This window comes from Cyprinus carpio, chromosome B2 (genome assembly GCF_018340385.1).
Source record: "Cyprinus carpio isolate SPL01 chromosome B2, ASM1834038v1, whole genome shotgun sequence".
Taxonomy (NCBI): Eukaryota; Metazoa; Chordata; class Actinopteri; order Cypriniformes; family Cyprinidae; genus Cyprinus; species Cyprinus carpio.
In genome coordinates, this window is record NC_056598.1 from 2,574,457 (window position 1) to 2,600,400 (window position 25,944).

Genomic DNA, 25,944 nt, shown 5'->3' on the forward strand with positions numbered 1-25,944 from the left:
AATAAAATAAAAATTTATAATTATTATTATTTCCTTTTTTTAAATGGATTGCATGACAGAAGTCAGTATATTTAACACTAATGAACTGTCAAATCTGTCAGTGGCAGGGAAATTTAACTATAAAATAAATCAAACAAACCACTAATTAATGTTTTGTCTCCATACAACCGTTGATGAGGAGATGCTGTGTAATCCATGACAAACAGCACATTGTTTGGCCAGTGGGAAAACAAGACAAATGATGGATTCACAGAGCCACAATAAATCAGTCTAGCAGCCAAAACCAATGCTTTAAACACGATGACTGTATCAAAAGCGTGGGAGCTCTCAGTCTTCATGTGATTTGACAGCTGATTGCAATAAAAATGTTAATGTAAGAGTCCCATATAAATCTGTCAAGGGCAAGTTCTTTCTTCTCTCCAAGTAAAAAAAAAAAAACAATTTTTATGCCTATTTTAAGCCAGTGCTGCTCGTTTTCTTTTTGTAGGTTTTGTAACTTCTGAGGTCACAAGCATGAAGGGTTTTGTCGCTGCAGCACAAACAAAGGGCTTTCCGTTTTCTTACATTCCTGAACAGATTTGTGAACAGATTAACTGTGAAAAACACGTTCGTTTTAGCAACACGGCCAAACTAAACAAGCACAGCATTGCCAAAAAAACCCTGAATTTATGTTAATGTTTTATTCTGCATGAGTACCTCTCATAACTGAGAGTTTACAAAAAAAAAAAAAAAAGCCTATTATAAACTATTGTGTCTAGCAAATCTATATCTAGCATAATAGCTAAAAGCTAGTTTTACAGAAAGATTACCATTCCATCATGTCATTATTATTGGCTTAATGTAAGACACACATGTATAGTCTCTACAGTGCATTTAAACTTACAAGGAATTTCCATTTCATCAATGATTGTTTGAATATGCGTAAGTGTTTAAAACGTCCCATCATGCCACGGGAGGCTGTTTCTGTGGCTTAATCTGAGCTCTTGTATGTATTCACACGTGTTTAGAATGATCTTCAGAATCACTTTAAACTCTTCAAGTAGAGCGTGTGAACTCGAGGCTCGTGTTCTCTCTGCATGTGCAGTGCTTTCGTGGTTGGAGTGGCACGTGAGGGTTGTGCTGGGGTCCAGAAGCTTCTTATATGCAAGCCTCTTTTGCCTCGTATATGTTTCTGTCTGCGGTTTTAGACTGGCAGGCTGGTGCGTGTGATTGATTTGGCGCCTAGTGCTACAGAACACTACATTTGTGTGAAGGTTGCCCATCACTGCTGCATGGCGTTTTGGACGACAGCAGTTCAGCCGTGCATTTGAGACACTTCGGACTCTTAGGAGTCAGGCAGCGATAGACTGGTGTGTGCAGTTTACATGATAGGTTGCTTTTCACTAACTCTCCTTGTCAGCTCCGATGCATGCTTTGGGAGCATGAATTTGAACCACTTTGAACTGATGAGTTTGGAAGTGCGCAGATGGTGCTTGCAATCAATTTGGTGCTTTGTTTACCAAATATGTGACCCCAGACCACAAAAGCAGTCATGAGTAGCACAGGTATATTTGTAGCTATAGCCAAAAAAACATTGTACGGGTCAAAATTACAGATTTTCATTTTATGCCAAAAATCATTAGGATATTAAGTAAAGATCATGTTCAATAAAGATATTTTGTAAATTTCCTTATCAAAAACTTAAATTTTGATTAGTAATATGCATTGCTAAAAACTTAATTTGGACAACTTTAAAGATGATTTTCTCAATATTTTTTTTTGCACCCTCAGATTCCAGATTTTCAAATAGTTGTATCTCGGTCAAATATTGTCCTATATCCTAAGCTTATTTATTCAGCCTTCAGATGATGTATAAATCTCCAATTAGCTTTAATCAGGAAGTCTAGTCTGGTCTGTTTTTCAGCCTCTTACGCCATAAAAACGTTATTATTATTTTTAGCCATTTTTCATATAGTACAGTGTAGAGTTGGCCTATTTTTAAGACTTAAAAAAAAAAAAAAAAATTTCAAACCTTCTCTTTGACCTGCTTCATCTTCTAAGTGTACTCTAATATGAAATTACAGTACAGTGAATGAATGCTACAGGGACAAAAGCATCAGCCACCACTTTTCACCAAGGCATGTTAGAATAAGAATCTGATCTTGTGTGTTTCAAATACTGCCATAACGTCATGCTTTTATGCTTTCCAGTCGTCCAGTGCTAAACTATGGAGTGTGTGTGTGTGTGTGTTAGTTTAAATGTTTTGGATATTATCTATGGCTGAAAGAGAAATCTCCCTCCATGGTCTAGACATTCTCACTAAAGTGTTGCTCTGAGACCAGTGCTGTAAAGAATCCCCCAAATCAGTCACTTGATCCAAACACTGTTTATAGATCATGATTAATTAAAAATATTTTCCCTTACATCTCATAACACGGACAGTTCTTGTTAATGACCTACCAACAGACTGTAACATCATACAAGAGAGCTTCTCATTAGTGGCTTGACCGATCAATTCAGATCATCTATCCTCCCAACCATGTAATACGCAACAGGTCATATTCACAACGAAATTACAGATAGACCACAATACGATATTACATTTGGATGTTATTAATTTATTTCGTATTCAAACGGCTGTTTTATTAAGCTTATTAAAAGTCGATTAATATTATTCATTTATTAACACTTGAGATGCAGGAAGGCTTATTATAAATGCACACAAATAATTGTAATTACATTTAATAATCAAAGACCTACGTGCATAACTCATCAGAGCATATAAATCCAGTGTTGCCTGAAACAAATTAAATACATTTGATATAATGCATTGTGAGTTCAAAATGCCATGCTATGCAAAGCCTTTTCCATTATAAGGTGAAAAAATGAACCATTATGTCCACACATCTGGTAGCAATTTTGAATTTATTTTCTAATGAATTGGAACATTTCTGCTTTCTTATAATAATTCCCCATTTCTGTCCTACATATGTCTTCATGCAAACCCCTTCCCCAAAACTGAAACACTCAATACTTGGACCAAAGTCTCATCACTGAAGCCACACCATTAAATCCTCTTTATCTGGCCTGACATCCTCAAAGATCTTCCTTCTGCCAATCCCTACCGGCAGACGGACAATAACTCTTCATGATCGGCACAAAGTGGGATTCGTTCGCTCCATTTGAAGCATCTGAGAAAGGTTAATTCCAGAACAGAATGTTCCAGAACATTAGCCAGCAGGGATAAATGAAAAGGGCTAAGAGTGGATACACGAGCGATCCGTAGAGAGCGTGATCGAGAATGCCCTGCGAGATGACCGAGAGGAAGAGCATCCAGCCCTCGCTGACGCTGACGGGCGCTTCGATGAGCTCCTGGTAGATGAAGACGCAGTAGAGGATGGTGAAGGCAGGGCTGAGCAGCACCATGACCAGAGCGTACAGAGCTCTAACAGAGAGACCAAACACAGCAAAAGATATGAGATTAGAGGCTCATCTAAATATGAGATCACAGACACAGTTTCACACGGTGATATCACTGACCGCAATCAAATCAACACGTAACATGAACACTGCAGTCAGACTGTGTGTGATACAAACACTTTGAGCTCATATGAGTCACTGTACTCCAAGTGTTTTTATTATATATAGAATCGATAACACTTCGTCCTACAGTAATGGCACTGAGACGGCTTCTTACAAATGCTTAAAAAAACTTGCAAACTAGTAACCCCCTTTTTAAATATATAAATGCTCTGAAAAAACAGACCTTATGTTGGTCTCTTTTTTTAAAAGCCATGCTGAAGTTAAAGCATTTTTTTTTATAGAAGTTTCAATAAAAAAAGAAAAATAAATAATATATAAAATACATTTTACTAAATATTTTGTAGTCTAAAATTGCTTTTAAATCAAAGCCATATGTCTATGCAAGCTATGTTCCAAATTTGAAGTCATCACAAAAATGCAGATTTTGTTTAGGCACTGTACCAAAAAATGTGATGCATGCTTCTGTCACAAATCAATCAGTTTCTGTCACAGTACCACTTTTATCAAAAAACAATCAACAAATATGGAACCCTGACTAACCTTGACGAGTGAACAGTGCAGTATAATATCATTCCAAAGAGGAACGAAATCAGTTTGACCTTAAATGCTCCCTCCTGAACAGATGACCTGCCCAACTCAGTCCAAGCAGCCGAGTCCTTAGCCGTCTTCAAAAAATGGGGTACGGACACATCTCTTCCATCTTTATCTGACCCTCTAACACTTGTACACTCTATTCTATTTCTATTCTGACTACTTGTTTTCCTTTTTATAAAAAAATTAAATAATTGACCCTTTAACATTAGCGTTCTCTATTCTTTTGACTTTTCTTTTTATTTATTATAAAATAAAATTTGAAATGGTTTTCACAAGATGAAATTTTAATTTTTAAGATTTGAGTTTTTAAAACAGTGCCAAGCGTCCTGCTTTCACAGTATATAACACTAAAAAAACAAAGCCATATGTCTACCCAAGTTATGTTCCGAATTTGAAGTTGATATCACAAAAATGTAGTTTTTTTAAATGCATTTGTTTTGATGCATTCTCCTTTCACAAACCAATCAATTTCTGTCACCACATCACTTCTATATATATATATATACTATATATATATATATATATCTAAACACTAAATATTGGAACCCTTGAAAGCCAGACCTTTTTTAACAATATATTCTGTTATGGTTGGAAAAAGGTTTGACATTAAAATAGAGTAGTACATTTTGTAATATGATACCTGCCACCGCCCACTAAGGGGAGGAGCTTGCTAAAATTACTGTTTCCATGGAAAAGCAATGTCTGATGAATTTTGAATTTCGAACGATAACTAATTTAGTATGATTACTCAAATATTTGCTAGTGGGGGGAAAAAGGCAATTAATGAGCACCTAACGCTGCTATCAGGGCGCTGACATGTAAATGATCGCTCTTGTTATTCAATGAATCTTTAAATGTGTCAGTGCATGTAAAAGTGTAAAACCTGCCGATCGCATCGTTAAATATAGTTATCAACAATCTAAAAATGTATCTTTGGTGCACATATAATAGTAACATTTACAGGGTTTGGATAAAATAATGTGACCATGCATTATTAATACAATTAGTGCGAACTACAGTAGAAAATATTGTGATTCCTTTATTTATGTTTTCATTGTCTATACTTTTGTATCAGAGGAATGTACTTAAATTTGATGCTCATTATGATGGCCAGTGGGTGTCTGAATTTTGCTTATAGTGCGATGCAACAAATTGTCTAATTCTCACCAAAACTGAGTCAAGAGTATCTTCAGAGCATGCTTGACAAAAATAAACAATTATTTGATGAGATGTGCATACTTGGGCATGTGCGGCGTGATGCTGGCAGTGATCGGCACCAGCGTAACCGCCAAGATGAACCCCAGAGAGAAGTTAATGAGGGCTGTGCAGCCCAACAACACGGCTAGATAAAGCAGAGCCGTCAGCTTCAGCACTTTCCAGCCCTGCTCCGTGCCCTCTCCAGACAGCAACCTGCCACAGACACACAGAAATGCATCTTCCGTGCTGGCGAGTAAACATGTAACGCAATATAAACTGCATCAGAATGAGTCTGTGTGTGTACCGCTGTGTGTTGTGCGGCAGGGCCAGGCCTGCAGTATAGATGGCAATAGCAGTGAGCACCACAGCTTCGGTTTCAGACACAGGGAAGTGCTCCACAGCCATTTCCTGCAGATGAACAGGAAGCAGATACAGCGCCACACCTGTCAGGTGACTGATCACCACCGGGGTCAACACCGTCAACACGCCCGGACTGGACGGCTGCAGAGAAACAGAAAAACAATGACAACTGGGCTTCCATCACCGAATCGAACGCAGCATATTGATAAAAAATAAACATAATAGATCTCAATTTGATTTTGCAGTTATTTGCTATTAATGCCATAACCTTTAATTACATGAGCATTAACAGGAATTCATTTACTGTTTTAGCTCCTGGCAACATTTCAGAAGTGCAGCACATGTAATATGTACAAATGATGTAATGCAGACCAAGATGCAGATGCTTTCATGCAATTTTACTTGACATTAGACATCCTGAAAGCGTGCAACAACTTATCCCACTCTCCCGTTTAAAATATTTATAAAAAAAAACATCAAATATTCATTTCTTTGAGTGTAAAAATACTTGCGTTTAAATAACATGAGACTCACTTGCTCTGCTTCAGTAACTCCATCCACTGCTGCCAGAGCTGGTGCTCCCAGATGAACCCAGAGATCCAGCGCCTGCACGCAAATTAAGGATTCTAACAGATGCATTACTGTGTTCTGGTAAAAATAGTGTTATGTTCTGAAATACTGCATGACCCAGTTCAGAAAAAAAAGTCATTAATTTCACCTCAAAGATTTATAAACATGCAAATACATGGACCAATTTAAGCTGCAGTCACATTTTACTGTCAATAGAGTAGCGATATATGACTTGATTTAAGTTTATTGCCACATTAGACTTTTGAAATAAAGTGTAACAAGTCCTTAAGAGTTTGTAGCGCTACACGAAGCATGGCTCACACTGAAGTCACTTTCAAACCAAGCAGTTTTCTGTTTGTCAGATCTGTGTGGGGCTAATTTGCTCTCACGGTCTGGATTCATATTAAAATGATTAAAATTATTTTTTTTTTCTGTAGTAAAAAGTTGTTAAGAATAGTAGTAGTGGTGACAATTTTTTTTTTTTATAAAAAACTTATAAAAAAAAATATGAGTTTAGCTCAGTACAAATAATTCTGAATGGTTTCTAATAGTTTTAATTAAAGTTTTTAAAGTTTTTTAACTGTATATTTGATTTCAATTAATTGTATTAGTTTTGTTTATTATTTGTAGTTCTTCTTTGTATAGTTCTTTTATTCCTTGCGCTAAAAAGTGCAATATCTGCCTTGTTTGTTTTTAAATTAGATTTTTACTACTACTTTTTCTTCTTGTGTTAAAAATCTGAAGTGAGGCAGTCCTGGAAAGGATACTCGAAGCAGTAAGATAACAGCCAGGAGGCCAAACGCCGGCATGTAGTAGCCAATGGAGACAAACCGAGAGAGAGAAGGCAAGAGGTAGAAGAAATATGACTGATGGAGACGCTCCAGGAGATTGTTGAGTTTACGGACCATTCCCTCCAGCAACCTGCCAAACGGTGAAACAGAAGAAGGGATGAATTAAAGAATGCATGATCAAAGAATATCAGAAAGTGTTTGACTGGTTAGTACTGGTCATGGCTCTATATTTTTATGCATCACAGCTAATTTCCTGTGCAATGCAAAAACCAACCTGCCGATGGTGGTGGCGTCCGTCTTGTAGTGTCTGAAACTGTTGATGCCTCGAACGGAAGCGGCTTCGATGTGATAGCGGAGGAAGAGGCCGTGATCTCCCATCACGGTTCTCACCAGGACCGTCCACACGCATCAGCATCATGGTCTGCGCCGCGTGCGTGTAGCCCTCAGCCGTGTCCCAGTCATTCCTCTGGAGCTAACACACAATCAACAGCAACGCTAGCCAGCTTCAGTGGAAACAGCGTTGCCAGATTGGGCGGTTTCACTTCTGATTGAGCGCGTCACGTTTGTGGACCAAATTTGTACTGGTTTGGCATCAGTTTGGCGGTTTTCAGTGTTTGCATTTTATAGGATAATTGGTTAACAAACATAACCCATTGTGTGAATGTATTGCCATAAATTTTAAGGATGCACCAAAATAAAAATTCTGAGGCAAAACCAGAAATTCTGTATGCACTTGGACGATAACCAAAACCAAAAAATCTTTGTAATGATTTATTAAGCATTTCAATAAACAATATAAAGTAATTTTGCAAGACTTTGATACTGAATACTGAATAAAAAAAAATACAGGCCAATTAAAAATAACCACACTTTTACTGAAAGTAACACAATAATATTGGACAGAATTTATATTAATATTGGCAACACTTTACAATGAGCTTCATTAGTTAACTATATTTAACACGAGCTAAGAATTAACAATACGTCTCCAGCATTTATTAATCTAAGTTAATGCTAATTTCAATATTTACTAATGCATTATTAAGATCAACAGCTGTGTATTAACATGAACTAACAGTGAACGACTGTATTCTCATTAAATTACACTTAAGAAAGATTAATGTATTGTTCATTCATGTTAGTTAATCCATTAACAAACATCAACTAATGTGACCTTATTGTACAGTGTTACCTTAATATGAAATATCAATATATTATTTTTATTCAGTTCCATGCAACAGAATCAGATATACAATTTTTTTTTGTTTGTTTAACTAATTATCCAAATAATGTATAATCCTACAAAGCTATTATTATCAGAGCATGTATTATTAAATATATATTTTCGGCTGGTATTATCAGGCGCCAGATATTTGGTGCATCCCTAATAAATTTTATGTTATAAATTTCCATAATTCTGTTTGTTTCATCAAAGCCAGCTTGTGAGGACTTAAAGGGACAGTACGCCCAAAAATAAAAATGCTGTCATCATTTACTCACCCTCAAGTTTTTATTTAATTGTGTTAGATTTTTTTCTTATTCTGTGTGAGTTTGATTATTCTTTTGAGAATGTCGGAGGATAATTTGAGTTGAATGTAGGAGACCTTTTTTTTTTTTCATACTATGGTTTTTTTTGTTTAACGTCAACAGTATGGTTACTACATTCCTCAAAATATGTTTAATGTTCAACTCACAGTTTGGAATTAGTGGATGCTGTGTTATTATCATAATAGAAAATGGGTATATTGTATGTTTATTTTATAAAGAAACTCCTGATTTGATTTGAAGTACCTTAGACGCTTGAGCTTGTGTTTGTAGTAAGTCACTATTAAAATGTAAATAGTGTAATAATGACAATGTAACGCAAGATTGTTTCCTTGTGTCTGACAGGCCTACCTTTCCCTGAATGGTGCACAGCACTCCTAACTTCTGACAGAAGGCATAGAAGAGGTTGGCCAGGTCCAGGTTGGGCAGCTGACCGTTAAGTCCTTCTAAAACCAGGTCCAGGCTGGTAATGACATCACTGCTGAGCTCCAGTGAGAGGGCGGCTTGAATTGACCCCGCGCGACCCTGCAGCGGCGAGTACTCCATTCCTGAATAAAAACGAGAACCGGAAACATAAACACGGAGAGAACCGGAAATGTATTCTAGAAAGGGAACAGAACAAGTGCACTTATGAGATCGTGTTATTAGGTCATATTTCTGACAGCAGCATGCTTGACCTGTACACACCTGTGATGTTAGTGTGGTGGTAGCCTTCCAGCCAGGCCTGCGTGCCGATCAGATCATGCTCGTTCACCAAGAATATGATGTCCTTGGCCCAGTAAATCTGGTCTTTAAAGAAGAAGGGGACAAAACAAAACTAAAGCAAACAAAACCGGAATCCTTGCATCGATGCAAACAAAATCTATCGCTCTGATTTTACCCAAACTAAGCATTATCAAGTCAAGTTCAAATATGAAAACTGTCATTTAGCATCTTCAAATCCATCCCAAATTTCAGTACTGGGAGTGGCTACTTTTACACCAATGGATAGAAATCTTAAATGCAATGAGGTTTTTTAAAGAAGTTGTATATGTCTGCAAGAAAAACATTATATTTGGGAGGGCCTCTAGCAGTTACAAACATAAAAACAAAAGGCTCTATGTAGACATTTGTTCATGGATGTTTTACCAGATTTAGTACAGGAATGTGTTTTGGTCAATAGGTCAATACTTACCACAAATCTTAAACATTGAATTGCCAGGATTGTTAACAGTTATGAGAAAGGCATAATATTTATTAAAAAGGTTCTTGGGTTTTTGTAAAAAATTTTCAAATTTTTAAAAAAAAAAAAAAATTATTATTGAATTTTTGGATTGTTTTTTAAATTTATTTTGAAAATTGGTTGAAGAGGCAAACTCCAAATAAATACTGAAAAAACAACCAAATAAATAAATACATAAATAAAAACTTCATAAGGCTTTAAACTGCTGTTCTGAAATTTAAATACATTTTTACTTTTTCATGCATTACACTAACGTGAATATTTCAGTCGTACATTCGTGGCATTACTCGCTAACTTACAGAAGAACCTTAAAAATAACTTCAATGGTTAAAGAAGTCAACAAGCCAAATAATGAGCTTGTTTCCAGGACAAATCTCCAATCTTTAAACTCATGCAACTTTTAGAAAACGGCACCATAGAAAAAGTTTTACTAATATAATTTTTTATTAATATTATTACATATTATTATATTTAGGTAATATCTAGCAATTTTGGGGAAACACAAGGACTTTTTTTTAAAGATGATGTGGAACAATTTCTGAATTCGCTAAATCAAAACTCAAAAAAAAAAAAAAAATTAAAGATTGGTTTTGTCACTTGTGATTGAAATCCACGTTGAGTGTGTTGACAGAATGTGCTCATAAAGTGTCTTACTCCTGAAATACTGCGCGAGAGCCAGCAGAAGAGCGACCGCCTGGTTGTTGGTGTTTCCAGGACTGCAGGGAGCAGTGATGACCAGAGCCTCTGTCCGAGGAGCGCGAGGAGCGCGCAGGATCCCGTACACATTCGTGCCTCGAACCATCTGAACAAAACATGCTGATGTTCAGCTGCACTTCAGTCTTACTTCACTCTTGAGACATTAACTCTTCTATAGCAAAGCCATGGGATCGATGATCCGGTTGGCTGTTATATTATATAGTTTGGGAAGATCATTTGCACTGTACTTTTGTTGCACTAGACAGTTTGCATAATTGTTATAATTACAGAAATGTGACGCAAACGTGACCTTTTATATTCTGTATATTCAAACGATTCAGTCAAAAGATTAATCGCATCCAAAATAAAAGTTTATTTGCATAATATATATATGTGTGTGTGTGTGTACTGTGTATATTTATTGTGTATATATAAATACACATACATACAGGTATATATTTAAGAAAAATGTTATGTTTATATATTAAATATATTTATCTGTAATATAAATAAATACATGTAAATATTTTCTAAATATATACTGTATGTGTGTGTATTTATCTATACATAAATATACACAGTACACACACACATATATATTATGTAAACAAACTTTTATTTTGGATATGATTAATCGTTTGAATATACAGTATATAAAAGGTCACGTTTGCTTCAGATTTCTGTTTAATTTACTCCCTGAACAGTTTTGGACATCTATATTGTCAGTAAATAAAATAGTCCTGTTAGTCCTGAATAATAAATAATATAGTTATAAATATATATAACTTGCTCAGGGAATGTTAGAAGTAAAACTTTATAAAGAAAAAAAATTCTCACAGTAATAAAAAAAAAAAAAAAAAAAAAAAAAACAAAATTGTTGCACGCGTTTTTCTTAAAATTCTGTCAAATTCATCCATTCTTTAAGAAAACAAATGTAAGATTGAAATGCTAAATCAGCTGGAATAAAACTTCAAGTTCTCCTGTTATTATGATATGAGCCGTTAGATGCTGACTGTAGAACAGGTTTAAAGAAACAAAGAAAAGCACAGGCAAGACGTGCCACAAACATGTTCTATGTGTGACTTCAATCTTGCATTTTGCATATAGAAAATACGCAAAAGCATTCCAAACAAAGCTTACAGTGAAGACAGTTTGGTGACTGTGATAACAGACAGACACTCACATATCTTTCCTTGTTCTCGTCAGGGAAGGGCAGCTTGCGGGAGAAGCTCTGAGTGAACACCTCCAGTCCTCTGGATTGCATCGCTTTAACTAACCACTCCACCGGCATCCCGCTGCAGAGACAAACCAGCATCATTACTGACTAACCCTGCTTTAATCCACAGCAGGCACTCGGAGGCTGCGGTGCTCACCCCGCCTTTCTTTTGTGAGCGTCGAACTCCTTGGCGAGGGACAGCGCTCGCTCCCCGGAGGAGAAGCGCTCCTCCACCATAGTGGAGCCCATGGCGTTCTCCGACATGTAGGTGCGCAGCGTGAAGGGCTCGAACGCCAGGCCCATGAACCACACGATGCCAGCCAGGTAGCACACAATACTGAGAGTCAAACGAGAAACAAATGAGGAAGTGATGCACACAGGTCCACACGAGGTTGAAGAAGTTGCATGCTGTGATCTCAAAGTCAAACACCTACCATATGGGTGTGTTGAGGCGGGTCAGGAGGCCGGTCAGGGCTTTCCTGCGATTCGGGTCAGACAACAGACCCATGATGATGACCTACTGCTCTGCTCCAACTGACCGAATCAACTAAAAAAAAGTGCATCTTAAAAATATGGAAACACTCAATAATGACTTTCACTGGTTGAACATCGGTTGAAGTCTTCAACAACCTAGCACTGAAATTTATTTTTATTTTTTAAGTCCATTTCTGGACAGGCACGTAACTTCTGGTCTTATGCCTGTATTAAAGTAACTATAACGGTTTCACTTTATTCTGATGGCTGCTTTAATACATTCGGTTGACTGTAAGTAATACTGCACTCTCCTTAGAGTATTACAGTGGGGCTCGAAAGTTTGTGAACCCCTTGCAGAATCTGTGTGTGAATAAATCTTAAAAAATAAGAGAGATCATACTAAATATATGTTATTTTTTATTTAGTACTGTCCTGAGTAAGATATTGTACATAAAAGATGTTAACATTTAGTCCACGAGACAAAAAAAAAAACAACAACCTGAAATTATTAAAATAACCCATTCAAAAGTTTGTGAACCCTTGGTTCTTAATACTGTGTGTGGTTACCTGATGATCAGCGACTGTCTTTCTGTTTTGTGATGGTTGTGCATGAGTCCCTTGTTTGTTCTGAACAGTTAAACTGTGAACTGTTCTTCAGAAAAATCTTTAAGAATGGTGCTGATTCTTCAGTTTTCCAGCATCTTTGCATATTTGAACCCTTTCCAGCAGTGACTGTATGATTTTGAGATCCATCTTTTCACACTGAGGACAATTGAGGCACTCAAAGACAATTATTATAAAAGGTTCAAGCATTCACTGAGGCTCCAGAAGGAAACACGATGCATTAAGAGTCGGGGTGTGAAAACTTTTGAACACGATGAAGATGGACAAATTCTTCTTATTTTGTTGAAATATAATTTTTTCCATTTAGTTCTGCCCTTCGTAAGCAACAGAAGATACTTGTATGTTTCCCGGAACACAAATTAAGTACAATTTACCTTGATCTTCAAATTCAAAAGTTTTCACCCCCCAGCTCTTAATGCATCTTGTTTCCTTCTGGAGCATCAGTGAATGCTTGAACAATTTTTAATAGTTGTGTTTGAGTGCCTCAATTGTCCTCAGTGTGAAAAGATGGATCTCAAAATCATACAGTCACTGCTGGAAAGGGTTCAAATATGCAAAAGATGCCGGAAACCTGAAGAATCTGCAGGAGCTGGAGGATTTTTCTGAAGAACAGCTCTGTTTAACTGTTCAGAACAAACAAGGGACTCATGTACAACCATTACAAAACAGAAAGACAGTCGTGGATCATCAGGTAACCACACACAGTATTAAGAACCAAGGGTTCACAAACTTTTGAATGGGGTTATTTTAATAATTTCAGCCATTTTTTTTTGTCTTGTGTACTAAATGTAAACATCTTTTATGTACAATATCTTACTCAGGACAGTACTAAATAAAAAATAACATGCATTTAGTATGATCTCTCTTATTTTTTGAAAATTATTGAGCAGAGTCGTAACGTTATTAAGATGTTTTACCTGCTGCAGAATCAGTATGAGTTTAATAGCTCTGCATCCCCTGCGATGAACAAAATACATTTTAAGAGCTTTTAGCACAATCACAGAATTTGTGAATACATTCGGATAAACTAAAGTATATAAACGTGTCTGTATACAGCGCACTCACCTTGAGATAGCAAGCGTTAAAATACAGTTTCATTCGCAGCTGCACTACATTCATTTATTCCTTCACACTACTGTTCCGGCTTTCGGACGCCGGAAGTACAATATAACAACTTCCTGTGAGCGACCCAAACGGGGCGCGGCTTAGCGTTTTCATTTATTTTATTATTTTTTTGGTGCTCTTATTAGTTATTTTTTTTATTAAAAGAGGAAATTTGAATGATAAAGATATATTCTTTACAAAATGATTTGTGAGAGGAAATTTGAATGATAAAGATATATTCTTTACAAAATGATTCCCAATTATTTATACAATTAAGCCAAATATATGTTATATTGTTTTTAAATTGATTCCCAATTATTTATACAATTAAGCCTTATTTTCACATTTAATTATACAGATAAATGAATTATTTAAATTTAGATATTAATGTCCTGTGATACCTAATAATATTGTGCCTTTAAGTGGCCGAATAGTTTTGAGAAAGACATAAAACTGTCATTGATGTGCATATATTTCATAATGCACACAGTTTTATCATAGAGGTTGATTACAGTCATGTAACGGAGAAAAGTGCTCAGACTCACTGCTGTATACAGATCCATTTATTCCATTTAAGTTGTGTTTTCATTATTAAAAAAAAAAAAACATGTAATCAAACCAACATTCCCACACAATGAGACACACAACGACAAAAGAAACTTAAAGGTGCATCGTGTAGATAGCATGCAAAATTACAGTCACTCTCAATCCCTTAAAGATGACTTTTGCAATAAGTGCCACGTCCCCATTTCATTAAAACCCCTAAACTCTCTGTTATTCTCAATCTACCACTGCTTGCTCACAGTGCAAATATAACACTTCCACCTCGAACAGATAATTTTTTCTCTGTGCATTTGAGAATCAAGTCTGGTTAGATTATTTGAAGACTAAAGGCCGGTGCTAGACAGCACTTGTGTGGATGTGTGTCCTTGATAATGACAGAAGAACGTAATCAAAGTCACTGTGGAGAGAAAAATAAAAAGATCAGTATGTATTTGCTGGATCCAGTTTCTGTCATTGGCTGAAACCAGTCGACTAATGATGCTGCAAACCTCAAAAGACATACGGCCACACGCACCACCGGCTCACAGAGAGTCGGCGTAAAGAGCAGGAGGCGGCAGGAGATCAATGTCTGCAAACTGGAAGGGTTCTGCCTCTCTGTCATGAACACGGGGATAAAGAAAGAAAAAGACGTGATCACACAAGGCAGGCTTTGCCGTCTCGGTTTCTTTAAACGATTAAAAACTTGATTATTTAATGATTAATAAATAAGACAGGATGCAGATTCTTCACTGGGACATTATGAATAGTATTACAGTATATAAGCTAAAAATACCTCACTGTTAGATTTTTAATAGAATTACAAGATATCATGATTAATCAAATGTAGCAGACAAGTAAAACAATGAAAAGAGCTTTAAAAAAAACAATATATCATATCCATGAGTGACCCTGAACCACAAAACTACTCATAAGATTTATACTTCATCTGAATAAACAATCTCTCCACTGATGTATGGTTTGTTAGGATCTGATAATATTTGTCTGAGATACAACTATTTGAAAATCTGGAATCTGAGGGTGCAAAAAAATATAAATATTGAGAAAATCACATTTAAAGTTGTCCAAATGATTTTCTTAGCAATGCATCTTACTAATCAAAAATTACGTTTTGATATATTTACGGTAGGACGTTTACAAAATATCTTCATGGAACATGATCTTTACCTAATATCCTAATGATTTTGGGCACAAACTACTCACTGTGTCTGGATTTCTTCAATACTCCAGTCACTGAAAGGATGATGAGCAGAAGAGTTGCTATCAACTGAGCAGAGAGAGAGAAAACATGATAAGAGAGAGAGGAAAAGTGTTTATTATCAACAATGAGAAGTACAAAAGCAAAATTACAGATTTTATTGTTAGAGGTGGGTTTGATCTGACTCCTAGATAGAGAAACATACACAGAGATACGATCTGTGTACAACTCAGATAAACAGCTCAAATCTATTTCACGAAACAAAGTTGAGGCTTACACATTTTCAGCAGACAGCGAGAAGGTGTCCTCTTCATACATCCACTCCTCGCTGTCATCAGTGACTGGATGAACACATTGAACAATGCATTGACACGCAGAAGAACTTCTGCAGTGGCAGTCAGTGCACTTTACTCTAACAATCCACAATTACATCCAGAAAGTGAAATGATAACATCTTATGATATCCACATAATTACGTCTTCGCTGCATGGTTGAACAAAGAAAAGAATCTGAAATATTAATTTGAGAGAAAATCATAAACTGGCCCAGACTGTCTATCCTTTATAAACGTTTTAGGGTTGCTTTGCTGCAACAGACACTGAATGGTTTCACCTTAATTCATTAGTCTTTCAGGAAATAAACACACTTCAAAAAGCACCCAGGAAAGGTTTAAGACAAAACAATGCACTGTTCTGAATCGGAATCCAATTAAAACATATGTGACCCTGCAGCACAAAACCAGTCTTAAGTCTCTGGGGTATATTTGTAGCATCAGCCAAAAATACATTGTATGGGTCAAAATTATAGATTTTTCTTTTATGCCAAAAATCATTAGGATATTAAGTAAAGATCATGTTCCATGAAGATATTTTGTAAATTTTCACTGTAAATATATCAAAACTTAATTTTTGATAAGTAATATGCATTGCTAAGAATTCATTTGAACAACTTTAAAGATGATTTTCTCAATATTTAGATTTTTTTGCTCTCTCAGATTCCAGATTTTCAAATAGTTGTATCTTGGCCAATTATTGTCCTCCTAACAAACCATACATCAATGGAGAGATTATTTATTCAGCTTTCAGATGATGTATACATCTCAATTTAAAAAAATTGACCCTTATGACTGGTTTTGTGCTCCAGGGTCACGTATGGAGAAATCTGAAAAGGTACCCATCTAATATGGAATAACGGGAGCGGTTTTCACAAACTGCCTTTACAGAGATGCAGGAAGATCACTGGATGGTTATACCATATAATGAGTATCAATTTTTATTTACTGATTTAAATATTTAGTGAAATAAAGAATCACGGAGATCAGATATTTAATGAAGTGCAAGGGTGGCAATATTTTTGACCTCGACTGTATAAAGAAAACAAAAAAAAGGAGAAAAGAGAAAACTTACAGCTACTTGTAAGCACAGGATTCTGATGAGAGGACCTGCAAAGATGGACATTGAATTTCTTTTGGATGCTGGCCATCCATAAAGTTCCTGCAAAGTTGTTTTTTGTTTTTGTTTTGGATTATGGAAATTTATTAATTTGATTATTATATTGTTATTTGCGATTGTATTTATTATTATTTATTAATTTTTATTATTGGCTGCAACTAAGCCTCTGCAGATGATCCAGAATGCAGCAGCACATATGGTCTTCAATCAACAACAAAAAAAAAATGGTTTAACTGAACACTTTGTTAATTGAATGGATATAATGCATGTTTTTCTAGGTATGAAGATGCTGTGTGTTGTTGGTTTGTTCTTTACCTGCTGCTGATACTAAGGTTATCTCCATCGGTTTGGCGTCGTCCGGCGGCCTGTGATACCTTTTTCCCGAGCTCAAGCATCTCCTTAATGTTCAACTCCACATTCATCACAGATATGTAGCCATCTATAAACACAAACACAGAATTAAGACATCTGCCTCCTCCCTGCATCAGTAAGACAAGTGAAGCTGCATCAGCAACAAGAGAGATCTTAAATGAACTCATGAACTCATGCATGAGATTTTCTCGAGTTTTTGGACAAAAGGGGCGACGTATTCTAGGGGATACAAACATTTGAGAAGCATTTAAAACTGCATGTAGTGGGAAATCTACTCACCCTCCGATAAAAGTTGAGTTAGAGGGGACTTACCAGTTTAAAAAGCTTTTGTTCAGCATTAGCATATTAGGTTTACATTGAAATTCAATGAATTAAATGCTTACATTTTTTGTAATCTGCCTCTAAATGTTTCAGGAAATCTCAGGAGATACGTCGCCCTTTTAAGGGTATAAATCAAGATACAAAAACCTGATAAAATAGAAAGATCTGACAGTCCAGGTTCCATATTTGAGGACTGTTTTGTAATAGAAGCGATATTGTGACAGAAATGGATTGATTCGTGAGTGACAGAAAACTGCATCAAAAAAAATGCTGGTATAGTGCCCAAACAAAATCTCACAACCACAATTTTTGTGATATCAACTTCAAATTTGGAACATAACTTGGTTAGATATATGGCTTTGATTTGAGAGCAACATATTTTATAAAATGGAAAATAAGATGGAAAATAGCAATAAATTAATTTGCTGATGTCTCTTTTAGGGTTAATTTATCCTAAAGAGTGGTGCAGGAATAAACATATATATTCTGCATGACTAAGAGATTGTCAGGAACGTCTCACATCTGTTGTCGGTGTCTCTAGCTAGCCATTTGCCCTTGGGGCAGCTGACTGTTCGGATGATGCTGATGAGATCCCCACTTTTGACGGGCAGGTCGTACTTTCGCAGTTTGCTGTCTGCCAGCACTCTGGCGTGATACATGGGCTCTTCCAGTCCAGTGATCTATCGAGAAACATGGGGAATACATCAGGAATAGGGCTGTGCAAAAAATCGAATGCGATTTTCATGCGCATCTCATCAGTAAAGACACTCCTGTAATTAGTAGTATATCTCCAGCATGTGCGTTAAGATCAGGGTTGCCAGGTTTTCACAACAAATCCTGCCCAGTTGCTTCTCAAAACTAGTCCAAAACTAGCCCGGGGTTAAAATATACGTTTTTTGGCAGGGTTGCCTTGGTAAAATTCGCATTTTAGGGGCTAAATATCACATTATTGGTATTGGGGTCGCTTCAACCCGCGAACGTGAAAAACAACTGCAGACTTGGCACACAAGGTGGTTGGCATTTACTACACAGAGCCGTAGTCCACTGACAAGTTACACAAAATCGACAAAGAATCACCTGCGATTTTAAAATTTTGATTTTGTGTAGATTGTCAGTGAATTACGGCTCTGTGTAGTAAATGCCAACCAGTGTTGCCAAGTCTGTGGTTGTTTTTCATGTTCGCGGAGTTGAAGCGACCCCAATACCAATAACGTGATATTTAGCCCCTAAAATGTAAATATTACCAAGTGAACCCTGCCAAAAACGTGTATTTTTATCGCCCGGAACGAAACGCGATTGGACTAGTTTTGAGAAGCAACTGGGCAGGATTTGTTGTGAAAACCTGGCAACCCTGATCTTAACGCACATGCTCGAGATATACTACTAATTACCGGAGCGCCTTTACTGAGGAGATGCGCATGAAAATCGCATTCGATGTTTTGCACAGCCCTAATCAGGAACTACATTCACTTAAACGTGTGTACTTGTGCTGTCTTCTTTAAAATAAATGCCAGTTCGTTTGAAATAGCATCTAATGTGCTGACATCCACTGAGTTTATTAAAGGGATACTCCACTCCAAAATGAAAATTGTCGTCATTATTCACTTACCCGCATGTTGTTTCAAACCCATAAAAGCTTCGTTCGTCTTCGGAACATAATTTAAGATATTTTGGATGAAAACAGGGAGGCTTGAGACTGTCCCATAGACTGCCAAATAAATAACAGTGTCAAGGTCCAGGAAAGAGTGAAAGCATCGTCAGAATACTCCATCTGCCATCAGTGATTCAACCGTAACGTTATGAAGTGATGAGAATACTTTTTGTACACGAAGAAAACAAAAATAATGACTTTATTCATCAATTCCTCTCCTCTGTGTCTCTCCACATCAGCGCCAAATTGGCAAATCTGAGCAGTACGCAAGCGGCATACGCTCTTCTGTATCAGCTGCACCACAAGGATACGTTTTCTATGTGTATTTACACTTTGGTTTGAAAGACAACAGCACATCGGCGCAGCGCGGTTGACACAGAACAGTGTACGCCGCTTGTGTACTAGTCAGATTTGTCAAAATGGCGCTACGCTGATTTGGAGAGACACAGAGGAGAGGAATTGTTGAATAAAGTCATTATTTTTGTTTTCTTCATGTATTCTCGTCGCTTTATAACGTTACGGTTGAACCACTGATGGCAGATGGAGTATTCTGACTATGTTTTTCATACTTTCCCGGACCTTGACACTGTTATTTATTTATCAGTCTATGGCAGTAGTCCCCAACCTCGTTCCTGGAGGCCCCCCAACACTGCACATTTTGCATCTCTCCTTTGTCTGACACATCCATTTCAGGTCTTGGAGTCTCTACTAATGAGCTGATGATCTGAATCAGGTGTGTTTGATTGAGGAGACATGGAAAACCTGTAGTGTTGGGGGGCCTCCAAGAACATGGTTGGGAACCACTGGTCTATGGGACAGTCTCAAGCCTCCCGGTTTTCATCCAAAATATCTTAAATTGTGTTCCGAAGACGAACAAAGCTTTTACGGGTTTGGAACGACATGGGGGTCAGTGATTAATGACAAAATTTTCATTTTGGGGCGGAGTATCCCTTTAAGTGTAACTTTAATGTATGCATTTGCATTATCTTTTTATTTGTTTTTGATTTAATTTCATTTTTTTTTTTTTGTTTTTCTTTGTTTTATTTTTTCTCTTTTTACAGGCGCTGCTTCTCTTTCTTCTTCTGCTCTTTATCCTCATGATGTTCAGGGCTCAGCTGCTTCTTTCTGAAACAAACACACATTTCTTCCAAGTCAACTTCTAAGAGGAACGACTCTATTCTTCCTTGCTCTGAATCTATACTGGCAAATAATAAGATTGGCGGTTTTTTTTTTCTTGCAATGAAACATTTAGATATGCTACAAGTTACATAAAAACATTTTCACTGGCCTCACCACGTAATATACTTTTATTTCTTGATATCTGTTACATTATTTGTTTTTCATCACAAAATTGTTACAGTACATATTTTACAAAGAGAAAATTTGCAAGACGCTGGAAATTTAATAGCTTTAATGACATATCATTATTGAGCTACAATGTAACAAGACATAATACCTATCATGTTGGCCATTTTGGTCCTCAGCTGCATTAGACTCGAAATATAGTTAATAAAACATTATTTTCTTAAGCTGTGGACTGCATTTAACAAACAACAGCAGAGTGAAATAAACACTGACAAACCATTGAGTGACATGCCATATATTCCTCCATGTTTCTTCTTTCTGTCAAACAAAGTAACAGATCGAGAGAACTAATATACATTAGTTCCATTTCATATCAATCACCTATTAAAATAAATTTCCAGCATACAGGGTATCGTGAAGGCATCTTACATCATATATAAGATCTGTAAATCATCAAATAACGTCAACTAAACTATATATGCACTCTAATAAATGAATAAATGCCAAATATAAGACAATCACTCACCACAAGGCTGTTATCTGCATACGGATCTGAAACGGAAAACACATAAAATCACATTTTCTATTTATTTTCTGTGAACGAAACTGTATTGTTGGCATAATACTCACTCTTAGGAGCTCCTTTACACTTATAAGAGCTTTGAGCAAAAGAGAACCTGGGGACTGTTTCCACATCCTCATAAACATTATCAAAGGTTTCATGGAAACACTCTTGTTGAGAAGACCTGAGGAAAAAATTTGTCTTGATTGCACTATAATGAAAATTACAGAACTATGAGAGAATACCACCCTGGAGTCACACAATTAATAACCATTTCAGGGATATCCTACAGAAGACAGATTAAACGTATGCTTTTACATTGGTTCTGATGGAAGCTGGTGTTCACTGCTCAGGTTGAAGGTGGTGTGTGATCCATTCGATCTCAGGTCGGAGGTCACTGATTCTGTATTAGACACATTTCTCATTTCCTCTGAGGACTGACAGAGAGCGTCTTCTGACTGCATGCTCTTTGGACCAGAACGGCTCGGACAATCTTGGACCAACACAGCCTGTGAAAGCAGGCCATCGTCTTCATCTGGCAGCGCAGGAGGGGGAGGCAACGAATCAAACTCTGGAAATCCACTGGCCTCGAAATCCAGGGCCTCCAGATTTATGGCATCACTGTCTGTGGCTTCCGGTGCAGAAACGTCAAAATCTGGAAACTCAGGGGGAGGTACGCTTGCGTCATCAAGTGATGCCTTAGCAGTGGCCACAAGCTCAGGCTCAGGTACAGATTCTGGAAAAAATGTAACAAATCATGTAACAAAGCTGTGTTTCAATCGGTTGTAACATGCCATTTAACTCTTTCCCTGCCATTTATGAGTGTTCTCGTCTTTTAGAAGACAACGCTTCCCCGCCAAAGACGAGTTTTTACAGCTTTTCGTGTTTTCACTGTTATACACTCGGGGGCGCTATTACACATCTTCTGAACAAAAACACACGTGAACAGGACGGAGAAAGGAGCGATCTCTTATGTAAACAGATGCATATAGTAAATAATGTGATCATCAGCAATAGACAGCATATAAATGAAAACTGCATAATGTTATGGAGTAAAATGTTGATACAGGAAGTGGTATATGTCTGTGCAAGCTTTGGAGGTGCTGATGGAAGCTCTTTAATGGATTTATGCTTTGATAATCGTACTGAATATTATCCAGATGTAGTTTATAGTTTGTTCAAAACTATACATTTTTATGAAACCTACCTATATTCAAGTGTTTATAAAAAAAAAAAGAATGCTTTAAGCTAGAATATAAAATTTTTTGTTTAAAAGTAGAGGCTTTGATCAAAAGATATTTTGGTGTATTGCATATTCAAATATTCATACAGCAAAATATACTGGAGGAGATCAAATTTTAGTGAAAATCATCAAAATCGCTGGCGGTGGCAGATTTAAAACTGCACATTCTTCAGTACATTAATGCAGCATTCTGATTACCTGACTTCATTACCTCAGACTCACGTGCCTCTAGAAGCTTGCGTTCTGCAAGTGAACGTTGCTTTAATCTGCATCTCAAAGAGGCACAAAATCACTCTCACAGACTTTTACATTAAATGTTCGCTCCTGGTGGAATGACCTGAACAACTCAATCCCAGCATCTTCAAGAATCGGCTAAAAACACATCTCTTACATATTTATTTAACAGTCTATTTCTGTCACTCTGTTCTAATTCTATTTTATCTAAAACAAACCATGACACTTTAAGACTTGAACTTTCTAACTGATTATTTTCTATTAGAAAAAGACCTCTAACACTAGCTTTCTCTATTCTATCCGTTTTCTTTGTATCTATTATATAATTAACAAACAAACAAACAAAAAACCTTGCTGCGTGTACTACGTTAAGCTAACTGAGCACTTGTATATTTTGTTGATTTTGATTGCTTCTATTGTCCTCATTTGGATAAAAGCGTCTGCTAAATGGTAAATGTAATGTAAAAGTAAAATGTAACTGATCCTGTGATGGCATAGCTGAATTTTCAACAGTCATTATTTCAGCATGAATGATTTCTGAATTATAATGTGGATATTGTAGCTCATTTATTTATAATGGTTCTCACTATTATTGTTGGAAATAGTTTTTGCTGCTAAGAACTTGAGATGCATTTTTTTTTTACGATTTTTTGATGAACAAAGCTAAAAAGAACAACATTTAGGCTATAAAAAATAAATTTTTTATAACATTATAAATGTTTTTACGGTCACTTTTGATCAATTCAATGCATCCTCGCTGAATAAAAGTTTCTTCATTTCTATATATATATATATATATATATATTTTTTTTTTTTTTTATAATATATATATATCTAAATTTTTGAATGTTAGTGTATCACATTTTTCAACAAAATATTTGTTTAACATTGAAGACCAGATTAATGGCTGCTGAAAAATCAGCTTTGCTATTACAAAAATAAATTTCTTTTTTTCAATTTGAATTTATTCAAATAAAAACAAATGTATCTCATAATATTAATGTTTTAATGTTTGTTCAAATAAACGCAGCCTTGTTGAGAAGGAATATATGAATACATGAATAGAATACAAAACAGAATATAAAATCCTCTTTATGTTAAATCCCAGATTTCTAACCTTTTCTTTAACCATTTCAGGGCTCTTACTGCAGATAATTAATTTCACAGACACAGTATTCAGTCTAGCACCGAAGTAAATTGACATACGAGCAAGGAACACGAAATCAAAAAAAAAAAACAGAGAACTTCTACAAACCAGTAGTAAGTGCTTCGCTTGGTTCACAGACATGAAATCCAGTCTTATATTTGCTCAGATCCACATGTGGGGGTCTTGGTGGCTTTAAGGGTGTGGGGCCTAAGGTTGCCAGGTCAGGAAGAGGTTTGCATGCTCTTTGAGGCTGCATGACTCCACCGAGCTCCATTACAGAGATGGTGCCTAAATACAAAAACAGGTGTAAAAAAAAAATTTAAAAAATAGACAAACTCCTCAGGTCTTACGTTAAAGTAAAGATGCATCCTGTATCGTGCAAGGTCAAGCTGCAAACATTCATATGCATCCATGCAAAAGATTCCACACTTTTGCAACTTACAGTCTGATACTGCATTAACCGTCAATGGCGACGTCTCTTCAGCAGGCGATGGAGGACTGTCTGTGTGCTGTGCTTGTGCTCTACCGGAGTAGAAGCCCTTTGGTCTGCCACACACCAGCAGGTTCCTCTGACACAGCTTCCTCTTGGCTTTCTCTAGCGTGCTCAGGACATGCTGGTCAAAGAAATGAGTAACACTTCCAGAAGAGGAATCTGTCAGCGAATCTGGTGACGCTGAACGATCGAGCGCTCCGGGATTCGACACCCTAGTCTCCAGGACCCCCCCAGCGTCTGGAGCTGCGCTCTTCACGGTGGACTCGTCCGTCTGAACATTAGAAGAGCCACCATTCTTCACAAGCCCCAGACCATTTTTACCAGTTTCTTTAGCGCACAGTGAAGCTCTGGCGGAGCTGAAAGGTGTAGGAATCGGTTTCATGATGCATTTAAAAGGTGAGGTGATGCCCTTCGAAGGAGAATCATGCTTTGGTTCATTTGAAGGCGGCAACACCAGGGGCAAATGCCGAATTTTAAGTGACTGTCTTTTCTGCGCATCTCCAGACCTACAGACCTCAGATGTTGTTCCAAGGCTTGTTCCTGAAGGTGTTTTCAGGTCTTCTCTCAAAATGACCCGGGGTTGACCGGCGGTCTTGGTGTCCGCAGATGAACCAAGGCTCATGGTTATCAGACCAGAGCGGCTCATGGCAGATGTTGGGAGGCGTTTGGGCTTCTCAAGAACCACAGGTGTGTGCCTCACCTGGATCTCTTCCTGAAACTTGGCCCTTAAGGATCTGAAACGGTTGCAGGCTTCCTACAGCCAACACAAAATCAGATTTATTCGGGTAAACTGATACAATTTAGTGTAATATTCAAAAAGGTGTGCGTTTAAATGCATGCATTATTGTTCAAAATCGTGTATTTAAATATAAAACATAAAACAAGCACATATAAACAAAATACACGAAGTGTAACGTTACTCTATTTGCCAAAATAGCACATGTTCGGCGTCTTTATAAGTTGCAGTTTGTTGTTTATACAAAACTGTTTGTTTACCTCTTCCATGTTCGTTTAAATTCTCCTTGGCGAAGCGCGGGTTGCATAAATGTTACATAATATCTTCAAAAAAGCTAGCACGACGCGTCCAGAAAGCGGAACATTGTTCTTATCGATTGAATGAAGTGCCAATCTTATGAATATTAATTAGGGTGCGTGTGCGTCGGTCGGTAGTCCTATCTGATTGGATAGAATAGAGACGTTAAAGAGCGGGCGCCAGTACCGGACAAATAAAATAACCTTCATGATTATATAATATAATATATCACTAGGATTATTTTATTTGTCCGCTGCTGGCACCCACTCTTGTCTTTAAATCTTTACGATTTATGTTGTCCAATCAAGGACTACCGGGCGACGCACACGCGCCCTAATTAATATTCATGAGCCAAAAAGACTTCCACAGAGTAGGATTTTATTTAGATGTAATCTCAATTAAACATGACATATTTCATTTAAGATTAGTAATATGGCCCAATGAACCGGTATGAAGGA

General features: G+C 36.8%; 2 protein-coding genes across 2 annotated transcripts; both read right to left on the reverse strand.

The window, feature by feature from the left end:
* Positions 1-2,885: 2,885 nt before the first annotated feature.
* Positions 2,886-13,995, reverse strand: gpaa1 (glycosylphosphatidylinositol anchor attachment 1). Its single transcript, XM_019071952.2, is given in 15 exon segments — positions 2,886-3,424; positions 5,356-5,526; positions 5,618-5,814; positions 6,208-6,279; positions 7,011-7,164; positions 7,309-7,410; positions 7,412-7,506; positions 8,931-9,127; positions 9,267-9,368; positions 10,456-10,603; positions 11,681-11,792; positions 11,871-12,050; positions 12,148-12,260; positions 13,729-13,768; positions 13,877-13,995. Coding segments are annotated over 13 exon segments (1,848 nt in total). The 5' UTR covers positions 12,222-12,260; positions 13,729-13,768; positions 13,877-13,995; the 3' UTR covers positions 2,886-3,180.
* A 457-nt stretch (positions 13,996-14,452) lies between these two features.
* On the reverse strand, positions 14,453-25,610 carry si:ch211-188c16.1 (FYN binding protein 2). Its single transcript, XM_042717720.1, is given in 16 exon segments — positions 14,453-14,876; positions 14,968-15,073; positions 15,680-15,743; positions 15,954-16,015; positions 17,081-17,115; positions 17,441-17,564; positions 18,339-18,500; positions 20,464-20,594; positions 20,926-20,963; positions 21,048-21,092; positions 21,301-21,326; positions 21,405-21,520; positions 21,655-22,072; positions 24,069-24,248; positions 24,403-25,207; positions 25,450-25,610. Coding segments are annotated over 16 exon segments (2,382 nt in total). The 5' UTR covers positions 25,459-25,610; the 3' UTR covers positions 14,453-14,815.
* Between the last annotated feature and the right edge of the window lie 334 nt (positions 25,611-25,944).